This window comes from Dunckerocampus dactyliophorus, chromosome 4, assembly GCF_027744805.1.
Source record: "Dunckerocampus dactyliophorus isolate RoL2022-P2 chromosome 4, RoL_Ddac_1.1, whole genome shotgun sequence".
NCBI classification, from domain to species: domain Eukaryota; kingdom Metazoa; phylum Chordata; class Actinopteri; order Syngnathiformes; family Syngnathidae; genus Dunckerocampus; species Dunckerocampus dactyliophorus.
In genome coordinates this window covers 15695544-15713397 of record NC_072822.1, presented here as the reverse complement: position 1 = coordinate 15713397, position 17854 = coordinate 15695544, and the positions used below count along the sequence as shown (strand labels likewise).

Genomic DNA, 17854 nt, shown 5'->3' with positions numbered 1-17854 from the left:
CTAATTAGGATAAGCGGCATAGAAAAAGAATGGATGGAGCTCGAAGGGAATTTCGTGTGAATATTAAGCATTATGAGCTTTTATTGTGTTAGTTAAATAAGTTCTACACAAATTATATTTATTGATTTTATTTAATAAACCTAGCAAATGATCTTCAAAATAGCATTTGAAGTACAAAATACTAATCTTGGAAATTACATATGAATGTACATTATACCATGTGTCAACCTCTTAATTGTTCTTATTGGTAAGTGCTATGATGCACCTCTGTCTAGAATCCCTTCTTTAATCTTGTAATAAAGTATTCGTCAACCTGTATATTAGAGAAAAAGTGTAATCATTTTTGTTGTAGAAGAATCTATGTGTAAATGATTGACATCAAATGGCTAAATTCACTCTGGTGGGTGCCTCCTATAAGCAAATAATCCAACTTAAAGCGCAATTAGATGATTGCATGCACATGTGTGTTTACATGAAACACAATTTTACCATGAAACCAAATTTTACTAAACCCATTTTTTGAGCAGACTTGAGAATACGTAACCGTTACCCATTAATTATTCTGGACAACCACCACGAATTTCAGCAATTGTCCAAACTGATATGATCCTTACTCCCTCATGGCAGAAATTGACCCATAACTCTTCACTCTTCACCGCTGCCTGTTCTGTTGTTCTAGGCATCCAGATGGGATCAGACAACCCCAGAATCTTGTTACAGAAGCTTTTTATGGGAAGTGACTGACTTATTGAATTACTGCTCATTGCTCGTCTTGCACATCTCCTGCGGTTCCTGTTCCATCCTCTCATTGTGTTCAACACATCAGGCTAAAAAATGAGGCCATGCAATTTCGAGAGTTTTATTTTTCTGAAAAGCCTTAGAAAATGTTTGTAGTGGTGCTGTTTTCCTTTGCCCTATTTCTGATGTGAGTTGATAGAGAGCATTTACATGTCATTGTGAATATACTCTCGTCACACCCATCTTAATCAAGTGAGAAATGTCCAGTTAAACAGTGAATGAAAAGGCTCCATGTCTTTATCTCAACAACATTTAGGAAAACAACTGAACCTGTAGCTATCAGTTCGAGAACATTCTGCTGAGAAGCCCTGAGCAAACATATTCAGTGTGGCTGTTTCTGCCACAGAGAATTGTGATGGAGAGGGCAACCGTGAGCGCATCAAAGCGGCACACCGTCCGACAAGTCTGAATGGTTGGAGCTGTAGCTGGTGATGTAAAGGAGTTGAGGAGGAATGGACACTGGCGGATCACTAACAACCTGGGGAGGAAAAATTGAGAAATAGTTGCAGTCACCTTGAAGAGGGTGATTATTTGAATAGTGGAGCAACAAACTAGTCATTATGTATCATAATTGCATAATGACCTTTGTGTATTGTTCAATTTCTTTAGAGTAAATGTTGGCCTTATTAGTACAAAGTGAACATTACGCCTCATGATAACCTGAAAGCTTTTAAAATACATTCAGCTCAATCATTTTAATATACAATTAGCTATAAACCTGCAAGATCTAATACCAGAACTGTATTAACAATGTTGTGTTTAAAAAGATAATAATGTTGTGTTTTAATCGACTTTTTTTTTTTTTATTACAATTTATGTTCTCTGTAAGGAAAAGGTGCTTAACAGCCTAATTATTTCTAAGGCTGTGAACCACATTTTTCCAATTTCCACTATGGTGGACATGAGTGCTTACTACTACAATATAAACGGCTTAGATCCTTTATGTTTTATTCATGTATTTAAAATGCTTTTTTGCTCTCCTCACAACAGTAAAACAAAAAAAGATGGATGAAATAATTATTAGTAAATTCATTTTAAAAAGTAAACATACAAAAAATATATTGTGGCATATTGTTTTCACCCTAGACCAGGGGTCTCAAACTCGTGGCCCGTGGGCCATTTGCGGCCCGCCGAGTCACATTTTGCGGCCCTCGACTTGTCTTCAAAGATTACTGTAATACGGCTTGCGACAAGCCAATGTTACTCGTAGGATGCACACATAAGCCTACACTAAACTAAGAGTGAGTCACTTAAAAAAATGTGGTAAAAAATTCCACCCAATTTCTATACCGCTTGTCTTCATTAGGGTCACGGGTAAGCTGGAGCCTATCCCATCTGAATGCAGCAAAATATAAACTATTATATAAATTATTTATTTTTTTATTTATTTCACCCTATTACTGTATCAAGATATTATTGTTATTGTGAGCCATGTATCACGTGTCATATCGTGAGGTACCCTGAGATTCCCAGCCCTACTCCCAATACTTGATGCGGCCCAGCCTCAGTCAGACTCTACCTCCAGCGGCCCTCAGGTAAATTGTGTTTGAGACCCCTGCCCTAGACAATTACGTAAATCCACAAACTTATTTTCCTGGGTCTCAGGAGGATATGTTTTTGAATTGAACAAAATGGCTTCGGTTGTATGATATAACATCCAATAAGTTTGAAGAAGTGTACCTCTAAATATTTGACAGCTCTTCAGATCAGTGGTATTCAACGTTTTTTCTTACAAAACTGTACAAAATGAAAATGGCAAAGAGCTACTCATTTTTGTAACATTTATTTTCATAGCTTATGTCAACCCAAACAAACCGAATCTGCTCGTTTTACCAGAACATCAACAAAATGCTGGTTTCCACAATGCACATTTTGCATTTCAGAATGCATTTCTTTCTAGTGCCCTCACATTGTTAACTGAAAACCTGAATGAAAGCAGGCTTGCGGGCGCCTCATGTGGTCGCGGGGGGCTACTTGGTGCTTTATATTAGGCTCATTAGGCTTTATATTGTGCCTAATGAGTGTTGTGTTGAACTAAATTCAATACAAAAACATTTTTTTGCATAAAAGATTATTCCAAAATACTTGGAAGCTAATGAGTGTTAAATTATGTTATATAAAGATGCAAATATAAATTATTACAATTCATGAAGGTAGCTGAAGGTTGATAGTTTTGTCACTGGTGACACATTTGTTACCAATTGCTAATGTACAGTGTTGTAAGCGATAGTGATGCCAAATGTGGTATTAACAACAGTAAAAAAAAGTTCTTTTGACGATTGGCTACTCACTTCATCAAACTTTCTCTTTCTGTAGATTTCATCCTTGTCAATGAATGTCAGCATGATCCAGTCACAAATAATGGTACACTAATGTGGCAGGAGGGAGAAGATAAAGTTGTTTTTGTCAGAAAGTGTTTCATCATTTAGACAAATGAGGAAAAATGTAATAACTTACAATTCCCACTGAAGTCAAGGCTGTCACTGTGCTGATGATGGTTGGGATTGGGCTGAATTTACCTGCCTGTAATGATTAAACTCTGTAATACCATGTCGTGGCAGAATTTCAGAAATAACTGTAATCCTGATAAACCCTTTGCTTACTTGTCCATGAACAATGACGTCCAACCGGATGCCATAGGCTTTGATAAGTGTCCGAGACTCCATCCCGTCTTTGCGGTAGTATTTGGCAAACCTTGGCGATAACGATGGTTAATTAGGGTAAAAGCACACAACTGCAATCTTCACATTTTAAACTGTTAAGTTTACCTGCAATTGTAACCAGAGCTGGCCTGATCCTTTCTGAGATCAAGACGTCTAAAGGAATATTTGGGTTTGCAGCGGGATGGATCCAGGTCCAGGTCACAGTCCCAATTGATGAAAACACCAATCACCCCTCCCTGAAGCATCACTCATCATAACAAGATGTATCTTTCAAATGTATGCAAACATTATACAACATTGCACATATTTATTCTACACGATCTATGGAGATCCAATACAAGAGCTGTAGCGCCAATTCAAAATCAAGTATTTATTTTTGTAAACCTATTGGATCATATGTGCAGTTGTACCCAATTAATCGTTTGGTTGTGTAGATTATCCTTATCCTGAAACACTTCATGACTGTTTGGCACTACTACTAACCGTCCTGCAGAGCTCACTGAAGTTCTCCCGAGCTTGATGGGCAATATATCCTAGTCGGAAGTTTGGACAGTAGGGCTCCTTTTCCTCATCATAGTGACATTTATTGAGGTATTTGTGCCTGTTGCGCTTGTTAGAAGCACCCTTAATGTTACCCCTGTCAAAGAGAAGAAAGATCATAAAGTTACTCTAAAATCAGACTGTGTATAAGTGCGTGTGCGTATACCTCAGCACTCCAAACTTTGGGAAAAGTATGGAGTTTCTGATGAATACTGTGAAATTGATGGCCTCCACCAAAGCTGGTTCTCTGTAAGAATTAGACAGACTTAGATATTTACACAGAGGCTATTACATTACATTAGGATCCATTACAGAAACATTAGAGTCCAGTCCATTAAATGTTTAAAGTGAAAAGGATTTTTTTTATGATTATTACCTAACATTGTATTTTATCTATTTACTGTATTTGTGTAAGAGTATGTGTGACATGTAGTGACAGTGTGCTATCGTCCCAGTCTTGTGGCAGTGGTTTTGCGACACTGGTTGCTATGGAGGTTATGTGGGGTTGTTGGTGAGGGCCGGGTTGGGGGAGCTGGGACGGATTCTCTCGGGTCTTAGCAAGGTGGTGCACCAGAGGTCCATATGGGCAGGAGTTCTCGGATGTACAGTGTTGGTTTTGGGTGGGTGAGGCGTGGTGCTGGGAAGTGGGTGGGAGTGGGTGGTGCCCCCGGTGTCCTGCGGGGTGTCGCTCCTCTGGTGGCCCATGGTGGTGTTTGCTTCTTGGTGGTTTGGGGGTGGTTCTGTTGGTTCTGTCGCCGAGTGGTGGTGGTGGCCCGTCGGACGTGTGTCCTTGGTCCCGTCCTGCTCGGGCTGGACAGTGGGTGTGTGGGGTCCCTGTCCTTCCGGCCTCGCTGCACCAGCACACATACATATAGGACTTTTGGGGGGCGGCCCATGGTGTGGGGCTGCCTTGCGGCGGCTCCCCTGCTCCTGGCGTGCCTCTGCCTCGGTCGCCCCTCAATTTTGGCTGTGCAGGTGAGGGGCCCACCACACCTCAGCTGCCCCCCAATTTTAATTACCTCATTCATTACCTGTCACTAATGTACATCCCTCCCGCATTTATGCTGCATTTGAATGTGATCCAAAAAAAAAAAAAAAAGACCTGAGTTCTGTGCACAAAAACTATACAATATCTGTCTACGTACCAATCTAGTCAAACACTTAACATGGTGATGGTGGAGACTGAAGAATACCTTTTTATTCAGAATTGCATGATCATTGACTTAATGTGCATTTTGTCATTGTCACCGAGGCTCTACCTTTTGACATTTTCAACACTTTTACATGACACCGTGTTGGACTTCTTGTCTATACATAATTTAACTATAATTGGTAAAGCTTCACCATTCTTACCGTTGCACAGCGTACTCTTCAATAGGACACCAGGTTTGGATCTCACAGGTTTTAAAGGTGCGGTTGTAGTATCGAACACATTTTCCAGTCCGCCGTCCTGTCAAACGGAATTAAAGATGGAGAAGTTTGAATTAAATACTTAACAATTAAAAATAAAGATCTTTTTTGAATAGTTAAAGCTTACCATGACCATCAAAGTCAACCTCTCCTTGGACACATTCTGAGTCTCTCGAGCAGTTGGCCTTTGCAACACCAAAATACTGCAAAAAAACAAGACTGACCATGTAATTACCACATAATATCAACTACATTTAAGTTATACTCTTTGACATAAGGATTATTACCTCAGCGCAGGTTCCTGGCTTCTGGTCATATGTGACTTCTCGTCTCAGTATTGTACTGATTACATCTCCACCCTATGAGAGAGAGGACACAATAATATTATTCAGAACTGTTGACGTCCATGAAACAATTGATGCAACATATGTGTGGTAGCTTCTGCACCTCTGAGGGTCGAACATATTCCACAGTGTCCAGGATTTGATCTCCATGAATTGCTGAGCCTTTCATGCGAGTGTAAACAGAGCTCTCGGGACGTGTTTCACGTTCTTGGTATGCTTTCTGACTTATGAACACATACCTTGAGAGCACACGCAACACAAATCCCTCCTATTGTTATTTTTGTGTGCATCTGAGACCGTAATAGCTTCAATCCTCATCATCAAAGCAAGAACAGATGACAAAGAATACAACAAATATTCAGATCAGGTGAATAATAGTGCAGAAAATGTTTCTTCTGTGGCATTTTATCCGCTTGTTAATTTTGTAGCACTTTGCTGGCATAAATAATATACCTGCCATGCATACATTTTTACCAATCAAGCAAGCATGTGATCAACAAAATGACAGTTTTTATTTAATTATGTCACATTAATGAGAAAATGAATGCTTTCATAGAACACACGTACAATGCACAAATACAAAGCTTACCAGACAAAGTAGGTGATGACAATAAACTGAACTCCTCTGTAAACGACTCCAAGAGTTGTGTTTTTAACCACCATAATCTTTGGGGTTTCATAGTCCCAGAAACCAAGAAAGTAGTCTTTTAAAAATCCCATGATTAATATATGAAATGCTCCAAATACAGTCTACGCTTCCCTGTAACCTCTGCTTTCCTAAATATTGCAATACGATCTAATCGCGTTAAATTTCCATTAATATTCCTTTATGTTCTCTGCCTCACCGCCCAGCTCCAGTCTGCATATCCTTCATGCATTACTGTACTTCTCCCAACCAGAGAATATGAGGGGGTGGGGTTGAACTGTTGTGTGGGTTTGTACAGTACCGGTACATCAGTCTGATGGTCTCTGTGTATTTATGACATTTGAGTTTGGAGCTAACTTTGTATATATTTCATACATTTTAACATTATTAATTAAAAATGGACAATACAAAATTCATCAATACTAGTAAATTGTTACACATATAGGCTAGTCACTATTATTACTATATTATTACACAGTTACCCAGTAGTCTTTACTTTAAATACTGTATTATATTATTGTTATATTATTACAGATATGCAATTGCCAATAATAAGAGGTAAATAATACCTTACTCTGAAGACTCACAGTTTCCTGTCGTCATTATACATTACACCCAGAAGGTTGTGGCACATTATTACAAATCTGTTCATTGTCATACTGTCTTATTACATGAGGACTTAGTATTCATTATTGCAAGAGTTAAGTAAGCTCATTTGATGATGTGATATGATTTTGTTATAGGGTGAGCATTTGATGATGTGATATGATTTTATTATAGGGTCAGCATCTACGGTTATAAACACATATAACAGAAACTTTTAAACAAACTGAAACCCTTGTTAGCAGCCTTTTATAGAAATAAATCTTGCCTTCTTCACTACTGCAGGAAGCAGAGAATACAATCTATGTAGTTACCTGTTTTAGACTATGGAGATGTCATTTATATGCCACTTGATTCAGTCTATCATCCTCCAATTACATTTATTGCTGGTGATGACTTTATGACCCACTGATGTCAATTATACCAGAATGGAACTCATTAGCCCTGAGAAGAGAGCAACATTGCTTCCTCTTTGTTTATAAGGTCCATCCATCTTCTATGCCGCTTAGTCTCACTAAGGGTCGCGGGTATGCTGACTCTGAACTGGTCACCAGCCAATGGGCAGGGCACACGTAGACAAACAATCATTCACACTCACATTCATAGCTATGGACAATGTAGGGTCAATTAACCTAACATGCATGTTTTTGAAATGTGGGAGGAAACCGGAGTACATTGCCCAACACGTTGCCCAACAGAGATTCAAACCCAGATCTTCTGGATCTCCTGACTGTGTGGCCAACATGCTAACCAATAGGCCACCGTACCGCCCCTTCTTCATAAATTACCTGCCTAACACATTTACTAAGTTTTAGGTTATTCACTCACTCCACACATGCTCAGAATCCCTTAGTTCTTAATATCCCACATGTTGCGACTGATGTTGGAAAAGTTGCATTTGAGTATTTTGCAACTTTTCAATGGATTAAGCTTTTATGACAAACCCACATGAATGACTTGATTCCTTGTATTTATTTTAAGTATTGTATTATGGACCTTATGCATTCTGAATGCACATGTACCTTTAAAATTGTTATTTAATTGTTTAGCTGTTTTAAATGCTTTATGTTCACATTTTACATTTATATTGTTATTCATTTGTTTGCATCAGTGCATCATTGGAAAAGAGAGCATGTTCTCAACTGGCCTTCCCTGAATAAATAAAGGTTGAATGAATAAGCAAAAATGTTTAATAAACAGAATTATATAGCTTTGTTTCAATTGGTTTTCATTTTTATACAGGCAGATAGACGGGCAACCCGGGGTCCTGATTTCTACTTTTCCTCTGCGCATGCCAAATTGCACGTGTCCGGACTACGTGTGGTAGTCTTCCATTGCGTCCACCTTCTTGGGCTGTATTTTTTTCAATTAATAAACGATTACAAATCGTTTTGTGTTGTCACACATTGTTTTTAAATGGGAGGACTACAAAAAAAGAAGGTAAGTGTCGCCTTGGGCGGCTTGGCAAGACACTATAGTGTTAGCGCCGTGGTAGCTAGCTCGTGGAGCTAACAGTTATCAAATGATAAAATGTTTTGTCGCTGTATTCATACGGCGTAGCTATGGAGTTGTTGAGGCATGTCATGTTAACAAGTGACTGTGCTTATTTTGCAGTATGAGAGGGGCTCTGCCACAAACTACATCACCAGAAACAAAGCACGCAAGAAATTGCAACTGAGCCTCCCAGATTTCAGGTAAATTAATGTATTACAGTTCGATTTTTAGGTCATGTTTGTTAACACCCACCTGTAACATTGGTCCTCACACAGCTTTTGGTTTTAACGAATATGTTGTGTTTTTCAGACGACTATGCATTCTTAAAGGCATTTACCCTCATGAACCCAAACACAAGAAGAAAGTGAACAAGGGCTCCACAGCCCCAAGAACCTTCTACCTGCTTAAAGACATTCGCTTTCTTCTGCATGAGCCCATTGTTGGGAAATTCAGAGAATATAAGGTAATTATTTTTTTAAATCATTTATATTATTTTAAATCATTCCTTAATGGTAATACACTTGGTGAAAATCTGTTGTCCTCTCTTTTTTTATATTGGTATACATTAGGGTGTTAGTACTGGCAGCTGGCAAGCCAAATCCGACCTTCAATGACATCAGACTGGCCAGCAAGTTCAATTCAAAACTTGGGAGCGACTAAGATTTTTGCACTCGTGTCTTAACAACAGTAAACCGCTTCTGTCATCTTTGACTAGCATTCTTTACATTAGGTCCTCAAAGAGCAGAGCTGTCCTGTCATACAGAGGATCTTTGGCTAGCATTTTAACTGTATATCCTCAAAAACAGCAAAGCATACAGAATAGATACAGATTCTTTTTGACTAGCATAAACATGTTTTGTTTTTTATTTATATTTCTCTGACTTTCTGACTATATTGTCAAACGCTTTGCAATGACATAAGGTACATTTTTGTGACATTTTTAAATTCCTTGTTTTATTGATGCAGATTTATGTAATATATAAATGTTTTGTTTTTTTTCAATTGGAAAGGTATTTGTTCGCAAACTTAAGAAAGCTTATGGAAAGACAGAATATTCTGCAGTGGAAAGGCTAAAGGACAACAAGCCAACCTACAAACTGGATCACATTGTCAAAGAAAGGTAAGGCAAAGATAAGACAGTGACAATCTTGGTTGCAATTTTTCCCATATGAAATAATGTAAATCCATTAGACACCAAAAAGATTAACAAAAAATTGATTCAATAGAGTAATTTTAGTTTTACATGAAGAAAACAATGCAATATAATTATAATTGATGAATGAAATAAACATTTAGGGGTGTCCCGATACATTTTTTTCACCTCCCAATACGATACCAATATTACAACCGATATTGAGCCGATATCAACACAAATCATACATACTATTATTTATTTTGTGGGGAGTGTTGAAAAAAGCATGACTCATACATGCATTTACGACTTATTTTGTAGTGTGGAAAAGGCTTGATCAAATGATATTACTGAAAAAGAATACTGTGCAACAGTAGGTCTGAGAAAAATTAACCAGTTTACTTCTTTATGCATGTGGTGTATAGTTTTATGCACAATGTAGTGGCGGCTTTGCATAATATAGCGAGGTATGAGGTGCTCAAAGAAGCGTTTAAACCCAACAGTACTCACCAACGACATGGGCTGACTCTCTATAGCTAATGACTTTGCCGTCCCATGGGAGTTTCCCGTGTGATGCCGCTTCAGTTGTGCGATGAGGTTAGTCGTATTAAACTTCCCCAGTTCTTGTGCCACTATAGCTGCAACGTCTTTTTACTGCCACACGGCTGACATCACTCCTGCTCCCTGCTACTTTGTTAGCACGCTAGTAAACACTTGTTGTGATCACATGGTTCTATCCTCTTGCTGCTGGATAGATGTGCTGGGGCGGAGTTTGGAATCGACTGCTGGTAGCGGAGGGCCAATATTGGATTTTGCCAAATGAATGTGCCTCATAGGATACTGTAGTATTGCGAGATGTGGTATTGGATGTGTGGTCGGAGTATCCTTTGTCCACAGCTTTATTAATACCACAAGATTCAATGTGCTAAAGGTAACTTAGTTGGTATTTATAATATATATGTAATTATCAGTAGGGCTAGGGAATTGTACTACTGTTGATGTGTTCAGGTCTGATGCTCGAGCGTCAGACACTGTGGGGATGCTCCACTGTGCTTCCGTGTCTGTCGTCATAAGAGAGTCGTGCTTGCTCTGGTGCGCATGCATGAATTAAACTAAAAAAAAAATTATGTAATTAACTCTTTCACTGCCAAAGACGTCTTTTCAAAAAGTAATGTTGACTGCCAAAGAAGTCTATTGACTACAGATCAAAGTCTTATTCATCTTGTGTGTAAATGTCTGACTTATAGGCAATGTATTTTTGTCTGAGTAAGGGGCAACAGTTCTCTTTTCCTTCAACTGGCAGCGACAGATTGTCTATGAAGAAGACAGATTGTGGGTTGAGAGAGGAAAATGGCGAAACACATGCAGAAATGCCTTTTAGTAGTGATACGGTCGCAAAAGATAGAGGTGACATGGGTGATGTATAGGTGACATAGACACAAATGCAGTTGACAATGGCAGCCGAAGCAACAAGCTAGTGGTTAGCTTTGCTGAGCCATGTGGCGGGACACCGGAGCCTGACACCGGAAGCAGTTCAGATTCGGGTGACTCAGAACCCGACCCTGATTCTTCTATGAGTGGCTGCCGTCTGGATCGGTCAGGAGCAGGGATTCATCCCAACATCCAGCAAAATTTAAATTTCCCAAACAAAATCAGCTGTTTTTGCTGAAACTAGTACAGTGTTTGAGTTTCTTGAGATAGTTTGAATGTTTATGTAATCCCAAAACTCAATATTCTGTGGGTCTTGAAAGTTCAGCAAAAATGCCCAAAAACTCTGGTATGGTATGGAGCTCTCTGCCCTGAAAACGGCTGGCAGTCAATGAGTTAATTGAATAAATCAGTTACCGCTGTTAATGCCTTATTTTTGACAGCTCTAATTATCATATCTAAAATTATATATTGCTTTTGCATTGCAGGTACCCCACCTTCATTGATGCTCTGCGTGATATTGAAGATGCACTATGTATGTGCTTCCTCTTCTCTACATTTGCTCGAACAGGAAAATGTCACGTACAAACTATACAGCTGTGTCGACGCCTCACTGTGGAGTGGATGAACTACCTGATCGCGTCTCGTGCCCTCAGAAAGGTACCGGCTTTGTTAACCAATAAAAGTCTTGTCAATTTTTATGAAGGAATTGCATTCGCATGTAATCATTCATCTTTTAATAATGTTTTCTACAGGTTTTCATCTCTATCAAGGGAGTATATTACCAGGCTGAGGTGATGGGTCAGCTCATTACATGGCTGGTGCCCTATCAATTCTCCCATGATGTAAGTACAAAGACAGCATGTAGTGATTTAGCAATTAGTGAGCAGTCAGCTTTGTCAGCATTTAAATCCAACCACTGCCTACATATAATTATGCACAAAGTCTCTCTTGAGCTATAGAACTTGGAATGCCTCAACGGTAATAATAATGTGCTGTGAATCAAGTGTCCTGACTTTGAATTGTCTTGTTAAATGAAGAAATAATGTGATGGAGCAACTTGGATGAACTGTTTTGCACTTACAGCATCCTACAGATGTTGACTACAGGGTCATGGCAACTTTCACCGAGTTCTACACAACTCTCTTGGGGTTCATCAACTTCAGACTCTACCATTCCCTCAATCTGGTTTACCCACCAAAGGTATACATCAGATAAATGTTGTATTTAGACAAAAAATGAAAAAAAGGCTGTAAAATCTCATCTCACATTTTGATGTTGAAAGGTAGGTGTGTCACGAGACACCCAACTCACAAGAACAAAACCACATTTAACATTAAAGGGATAGTTTGGATTTTTTGACATGAAGTTGAATGACATCCCCATCAACTTCTACATTGCAAAAACAACCATATTTGAAAGAAGCCCAAAGTATATTAAAATGAGACAACTTTTCTTATTTCAAGCAAAAAATTCTGCCAATGGGGTAAGCACAGTTTGATTGGCTAGAATTCTAATAACTAGAACATTTTTCTTGAGTATTATAGTAATATTATATAGTAATATATAATAGTCCTAAAATAAACGAGTTGTTCTTGATCACATCACTAGATTTTAGACAAATGTTCTTATTACATGGTAATAAGTAAGCCAAATGCTCTTATAAGATTTGTAAATTGAGATATTTGCTTTTTTGAGCCTAGATTTAAGTAATAAGAAATATTTTTTGTATTCTAGATGTAGGAGTGTTACTCTATTTTCCAACAATTTCTAGAGTCTTCAATTAGCCTATCATGCATATTGAAGGAAGCCAGTACACAGGGTGTGCAAGTTCCACACAGATGTATTCTGACGGGGATTTGAACCCAGCTGTTCTTGCACCCATATGTTCTTGAATCAACTTGAATAATTGTACACATTTACACAGATTTTGATGGGATTTAATGTAAAGTCTTGGTACGCTCTGACATTTCTTCACATTGGTCCGAAATCAGCAAATTTGTACATTTATTTTCTGTATGTGAGTCACTTCTTAAATTTATAAAGTTTAGTTTTATTCTTAATTTAAGACAAATATTCTTAATTTGTTGTTGAAGAATAATCCATCCATCCATTTTCTATACCGCTTCATCCTCATTAGGGTCGCGGGGGCATGCTGGAGCCCATCCCAGCCGACTTCGGGCGACAGGCGGGGTACACCCTGGACTGGTCGCCAGCCAATCACAGGGCACATATAGACAAACAACCATTCACACTCACATACCTATGGGCAATTTAGAGTCGCCAATTAACCTAACATGCATGTTTTTGGAATGTGGGAGGAAGCCGGAGTACCCGGAGAAAACCCACGCGCACACGGGGAGAACGTGCAAACTCCACACAGAAATGCCCAGGGGAGAATCGAACCCAGGTCTTCCCGATCTCCAGGCTGTTCCTGTATTGGCCAACGTGCTAACCACTAGACCACCGAGCTACTTCTTAGCTTGTAATAACAACATTTTACTTAAATCTACCTATGTGATTAAGAACAACTTGCTTATTTTAGGACTCATTATATTCTTAAAAGTCACAAGAAAAATATTTTAGTCATAACAATTCTAGCCAAGCAAATTTTGCTTACCCCATTGGCAGAATTTTTTGCTTGGAATAACAAAAGTTGTCTCAATTTAATATCATTTGTGCTTCTTTCAAGTATGGCTGTTTTTGCAGTGTACTACATTACCTTGCGTTGGTCCTCAGAGGCTACACTCTTACTGTGTATAATATGCACATAGTGAACCCTCTTCCTGCCTGTTTGGAGGTGAGAGACAAAAAGAGACACACATGCACATTGCCTTTAATCCTGGAAGATCTTGTGACATACCTACGGAAAACCAGTCTGCCATTATGTCAAAGTTTTCTCATCATGGTGTTTTGTGCTATTGTGCTAATGTTAAATTTGTTTTTCTGTTTTGCAGCTTGGCAGTCAAACAGATCAAGAGCTAAAGTGTGAGGATGAGGAAGACTATGCGTTGAACTCAGAAAGCTACTTAGAGGTGAAAATCTTGTCGAACCATATTACTTGGTTACCTGATGGGCTTGCAAATCTTGTTTAATAGTTAAATATTCTGTATGCAGAAACTTTCTGCCTTGAGTGCCAGTCTAGCTCGGGCGGCTTCTGCTGTAGATGAAGAAGAGGCTCAACTGGACCACTTTCCTGTTGATGAGGTGCAAACGAAAGAACTCACATGACTACCATCAGATATTAATAGAATAAAGTAATTGGTCTGTGAGGTCATATACAACATAGCTTTTAGAGGTGTGAAAATGGGGAATCCAGTTCTTTGGTTGCCATGGATGAAGTGCTTTTACTCTGAGTTCCAGTTAACTTTCATGGTTGATAACAGCTAAATATCGAGCTTCCATGTTGAGATTTCCTTATCAAAGGAAAACATGCTGTGTGTGTGACCTGACTTCAACATTTCTTTTAAAATACAGTATGTTATTAAAAATGCTTCCCCTCAGGAGGACTTGGAAAAAATGGAAGAAAGAGAAAAGCAACAGAAGCAACAGGAGGCCCATAAAAAGATTTTTGAGGGCTTGAAGTTTTTCCTCAACAGAGAGGTTCCCAGAGAGTCACTGGCCTTTGTCATCAGGTGAGTAAGGCACTCAGCCACAGCGAATGTAAACTTAGGGTATGTTTTCATGACAACAACCTAATACAAATTTTTAATTAACTGTTGTTTTCCTCAACTGCTATCAACATTTCAAGGTGTTTTGGCGGTGAGGTGTCATGGGACAGGTCTGTCTGCATTGGGAGCCCATACGATGTGACTGATGAGACCATCACACACCACATTGTCGACAGACCCAGCATTGACAAAGTGTATATTAACAGGTAAAGGAAGATGATGTCCTGTCTTTTACCCTTACTGAAATCTATTCTTTGAGACGAGATTCCGAGTCCCCGTAAGTGCTGCTTTGTAGACAGTATCTCCCGCTGTGCTCCCTTTCTGCTCCCCTGCAACCACAGACCTCCGTCTCTATTATCAGGCTCAGTGTTGGATCACATACCTTTGCATGTGCATACCAACCAGTACTGTGTGTGCATAGGTGAAAGGACATGTTCATCACTTTGTCACAGGTTGTAAAAGTTGTTTCAATAGTTGTTTCAGTTTTCGTCATTTGTTTCAGGTACTACATTCAGCCTCAGTGGGTGTACGACTGCGTCAATGCCAAAATACTTCTTCCTGTGGAGGACTACTTCATCGGAGTCACTCTTCCACCCCACCTGTCTCCCTTCGTAGAGGAAAAGGATGGAGATTATGTGCCTCCAGAGAAACTAAAGATGATGGCCTTGCAAAGAGGAGAGAAACCCTGTAGGAGTTGTACTGTGGCTTTGCCAAGTCTATAAAGCTTTTACTCACCTTTTTGAAACTAATCAAAATGATGCAACTTCTCTCATCTCAGCCCAAGAGAATGAGGAGGAGAGTGAAGAGGAGGAGGAAGAAGAGGAGGCAGAAGAAGATGATGATGATGCTGAGGAGGAAGATGGCGAGGACGAGGTGGAAGAGAAGAATCTTAAGAAGTTAGAGGAGCAAAGATCCCAGGGCAAAGTTAGTGTCACATGAGCCATCTTCTTACCATCCCTTATCTGCTGCTAAAGTGAAACATTTAATTTACAAATTTTTCTTTTAGTCTCTACAGGTCAAAGTGACACCAGGAAAGCTGAAGGTAGAGAACCGTGCTAGACTGGAGCAGGAGGAGAAAGCTGAGGAGAAACGTCTGGCCATCATGATGATGAAGAAAAAGGAGAAGTACCTCTATGACAAGATCATGTTTGGAAAGAAGAGAAAAGTCAGAGAGGTTTGTCCATTCTGTTATTGATTCAATATGGATTTCAATGGGCAAGTCTGTTTGTACTGATAAGAGTTTCACATTTTTGACATAGAATTCATTATATCCAGTATCTGCCCTCTTATCGGGGCTAGGAATGTTAAACACTATAGCATAGGTGCCCGTAAAGAGTGTGCAGTTCATGTGATGATTTCACTGACCTCTGGATGCACTCTTGGACCCAAGTTGGGTTGTGCTTATTGTTTTGGGGTTTTTTTTGTTCCTCTCTCACAGGCTAACAAGCTCGCTGAGAAGAGGAAAGCGCATGATGACGCTGAAAAGGCGAAGAAGAAAAAGGCCAGAAAATGAATTGTGATATTTGTGATAAGACTGTCACGTAACTGTTTTGTGGTAACATCAATAACTGTGTAATTAAAATCCCATAACAAGGTAATATATGATGATTGTGTAATTATTGGTGTACAAGTGACTGCCTGCTTTTTTGTTGTTTTTTGTTCGCCTCCATCTGTAACTTTTTATTAGAATGTTACAGCGAAATACATGTTTCTTACGATCATGCAACAATTATTAAATGAAATTGTAGACACTAGCTGTTAAGCTCCTGCTTGAGTCTTCACTCATAGTAAAAGGGGGTTACAGCAGATGTGTATGGTATTTGTGGGAAAACCTATCAATGGTGAGCTTAAACACTTTAAGATTCACATCTTTGCATTTATTCTTGTAAAAGCATCTGCAGTTGAGTATCACAGATAAGAGCAGAACAGGAAACATTTTCTCTGTATAATTAGCTGGGAGGTGCCATTAAGAATACTGTACATACACAAACATGATGAACTTCAACCCGTCAAAAATGACAGACCTGTGGGTTACTAAAGGTAACATAAACTTTCCATTATATAGTACCCAACAAAAGAGAAACTGAGGTTGAATGTGTGGCCCATGTCTGGCGCGGTGGTCGGTGTACTGCTGTGTTGATACAGCATGCCTGATTGGCTGACACTTTTGCAGAGGATGTTCATGGCGACTGAGTGTTGTAAGGCCCACTGCCCTCTTGAGATGCTGTTGTGGTCCTGGTGGGCTTTATTTCAATATCCCCATTCAGTTTGGAGCCCACCCTTCTCACCCTAATCTGCATTCCACGCATGCCCACCCAGTTCGAGGCTCAGCCTGGCACTCTGAGTGCTGAAAAGGGCGTTCAACAAAAGCAACAGTGTCCAGCCAGCGTGTGAGATGAGCAGCAGAGACACAGCGTGTCTCTGGTCCAGAATGTTTACTCACTACACATCAGACTAGAACAACAAATATAAATTGATGTGTACTATGACTTAAAATGGTCCCTGACATGATTTATCAACTTTGCTTAAATATGTTATGTATTGTTTGTAATTATGTTCCACATTGTTGAGTTTTTGAAAGCAAACAATAAATTCACAAAAATAAAATTTATAGTTCATGGCGCCACCTGTGACTAGCTAGCTCGCGCTGTTCAGTCTCTTTTCCGGAAGTGATGCGATTGGAGTACTATCACTCAGCTACACCAACATAGCGGTGTATGAGACAGAGGATGTTTACAGTGATCATAGCAAAGATTTGAGTGATGTGTAAATAGTTTTCGAGGAGAAAAGAAGAGAGAAACACTTGGAGATGAAATAGAGAACTTGCAGAACAAAGACTTAAGCCGTAAGACATGGAGATGAAGATTGGTCCCCTTCAAAAAAGTGCTCTGACCATTTTTTGTGGCGTTATATGCACAAATACTGAAATGGTCCTCGCAATGTTGAAGAATCCCTAAAAAAATTCCACAATCCAGACGGCAATCCGGATCACCCCAAAATTTATTCAGTTCTTCCATATCCCATTTTCGATCATTCCTGAAAATATCAACCAAATTCATTCAGAACTTTTCAAGTTATTTTGGAAACAAAGAAATAAACGCCGGCAAAAACAACGTCCACACTGC

General features: G+C 39.3%; 2 protein-coding genes across 2 annotated transcripts; one reads left to right on the top strand and one right to left on the bottom strand.

The window, feature by feature from the left end:
- Positions 1 to 920: 920 nt before the first annotated feature.
- Positions 921 to 7004, bottom strand: p2rx2 (purinergic receptor P2X, ligand-gated ion channel, 2). Its single transcript, XM_054772633.1, has 13 exons — positions 6989 to 7004; positions 6345 to 6492; positions 5859 to 5994; positions 5699 to 5770; positions 5539 to 5614; positions 5355 to 5451; positions 4168 to 4248; positions 3945 to 4098; positions 3567 to 3697; positions 3402 to 3492; positions 3256 to 3321; positions 3090 to 3167; positions 921 to 1276 (listed from the first exon to the last, which is right to left on the bottom strand). Exons 1-13 carry the CDS (start codon positions 7002 to 7004, stop codon positions 1178 to 1180), a joined length of 1245 nt encoding a protein of 414 aa, XP_054628608.1. The 3' UTR covers positions 921 to 1177.
- Positions 7005 to 8288: 1284 nt separating this feature from the next.
- Positions 8289 to 16483, top strand: pes (pescadillo). The gene is made up of 15 exons (XM_054773440.1): positions 8289 to 8444; positions 8619 to 8698; positions 8808 to 8961; positions 9509 to 9618; positions 11547 to 11718; positions 11814 to 11903; positions 12145 to 12261; positions 14016 to 14093; positions 14176 to 14265; positions 14563 to 14693; positions 14810 to 14935; positions 15232 to 15416; positions 15508 to 15653; positions 15736 to 15903; positions 16168 to 16483. Exons 1-15 carry the CDS (start codon positions 8421 to 8423, stop codon positions 16240 to 16242), a joined length of 1746 nt encoding a protein of 581 aa, XP_054629415.1. The 5' UTR covers positions 8289 to 8420; the 3' UTR covers positions 16243 to 16483.
- Positions 16484 to 17854: the final 1371 nt, after the last annotated feature.

Excerpts from the sequence above, each read along its gene's own strand:
- p2rx2 (XM_054772633.1), bottom strand. Across the intron at positions 5,995-6,344 it reads GTCATCACCTACTTTGTCTG|GTATGTGTTCATAAGTCAGA; the intron begins GTAAGCTTTGTA and ends TGTGCTCTCAAG. Across the intron at positions 3,168-3,255 it reads CCTTGACTTCAGTGGGAATT|TGTACCATTATTTGTGACTG; the intron begins GTAAGTTATTAC and ends CTGCCACATTAG.
- pes (XM_054773440.1), top strand. The coding sequence starts at position 8,421 with ATGGGAGGACTACAAAAAAAGAAG. Across the intron at positions 9,619-11,546 it reads GATCACATTGTCAAAGAAAG|GTACCCCACCTTCATTGATG; the intron begins GTAAGGCAAAGA and ends TTTGCATTGCAG. Across the intron at positions 15,904-16,167 it reads AGAAGAGAAAAGTCAGAGAG|GCTAACAAGCTCGCTGAGAA; the intron begins GTTTGTCCATTC and ends CCTCTCTCACAG.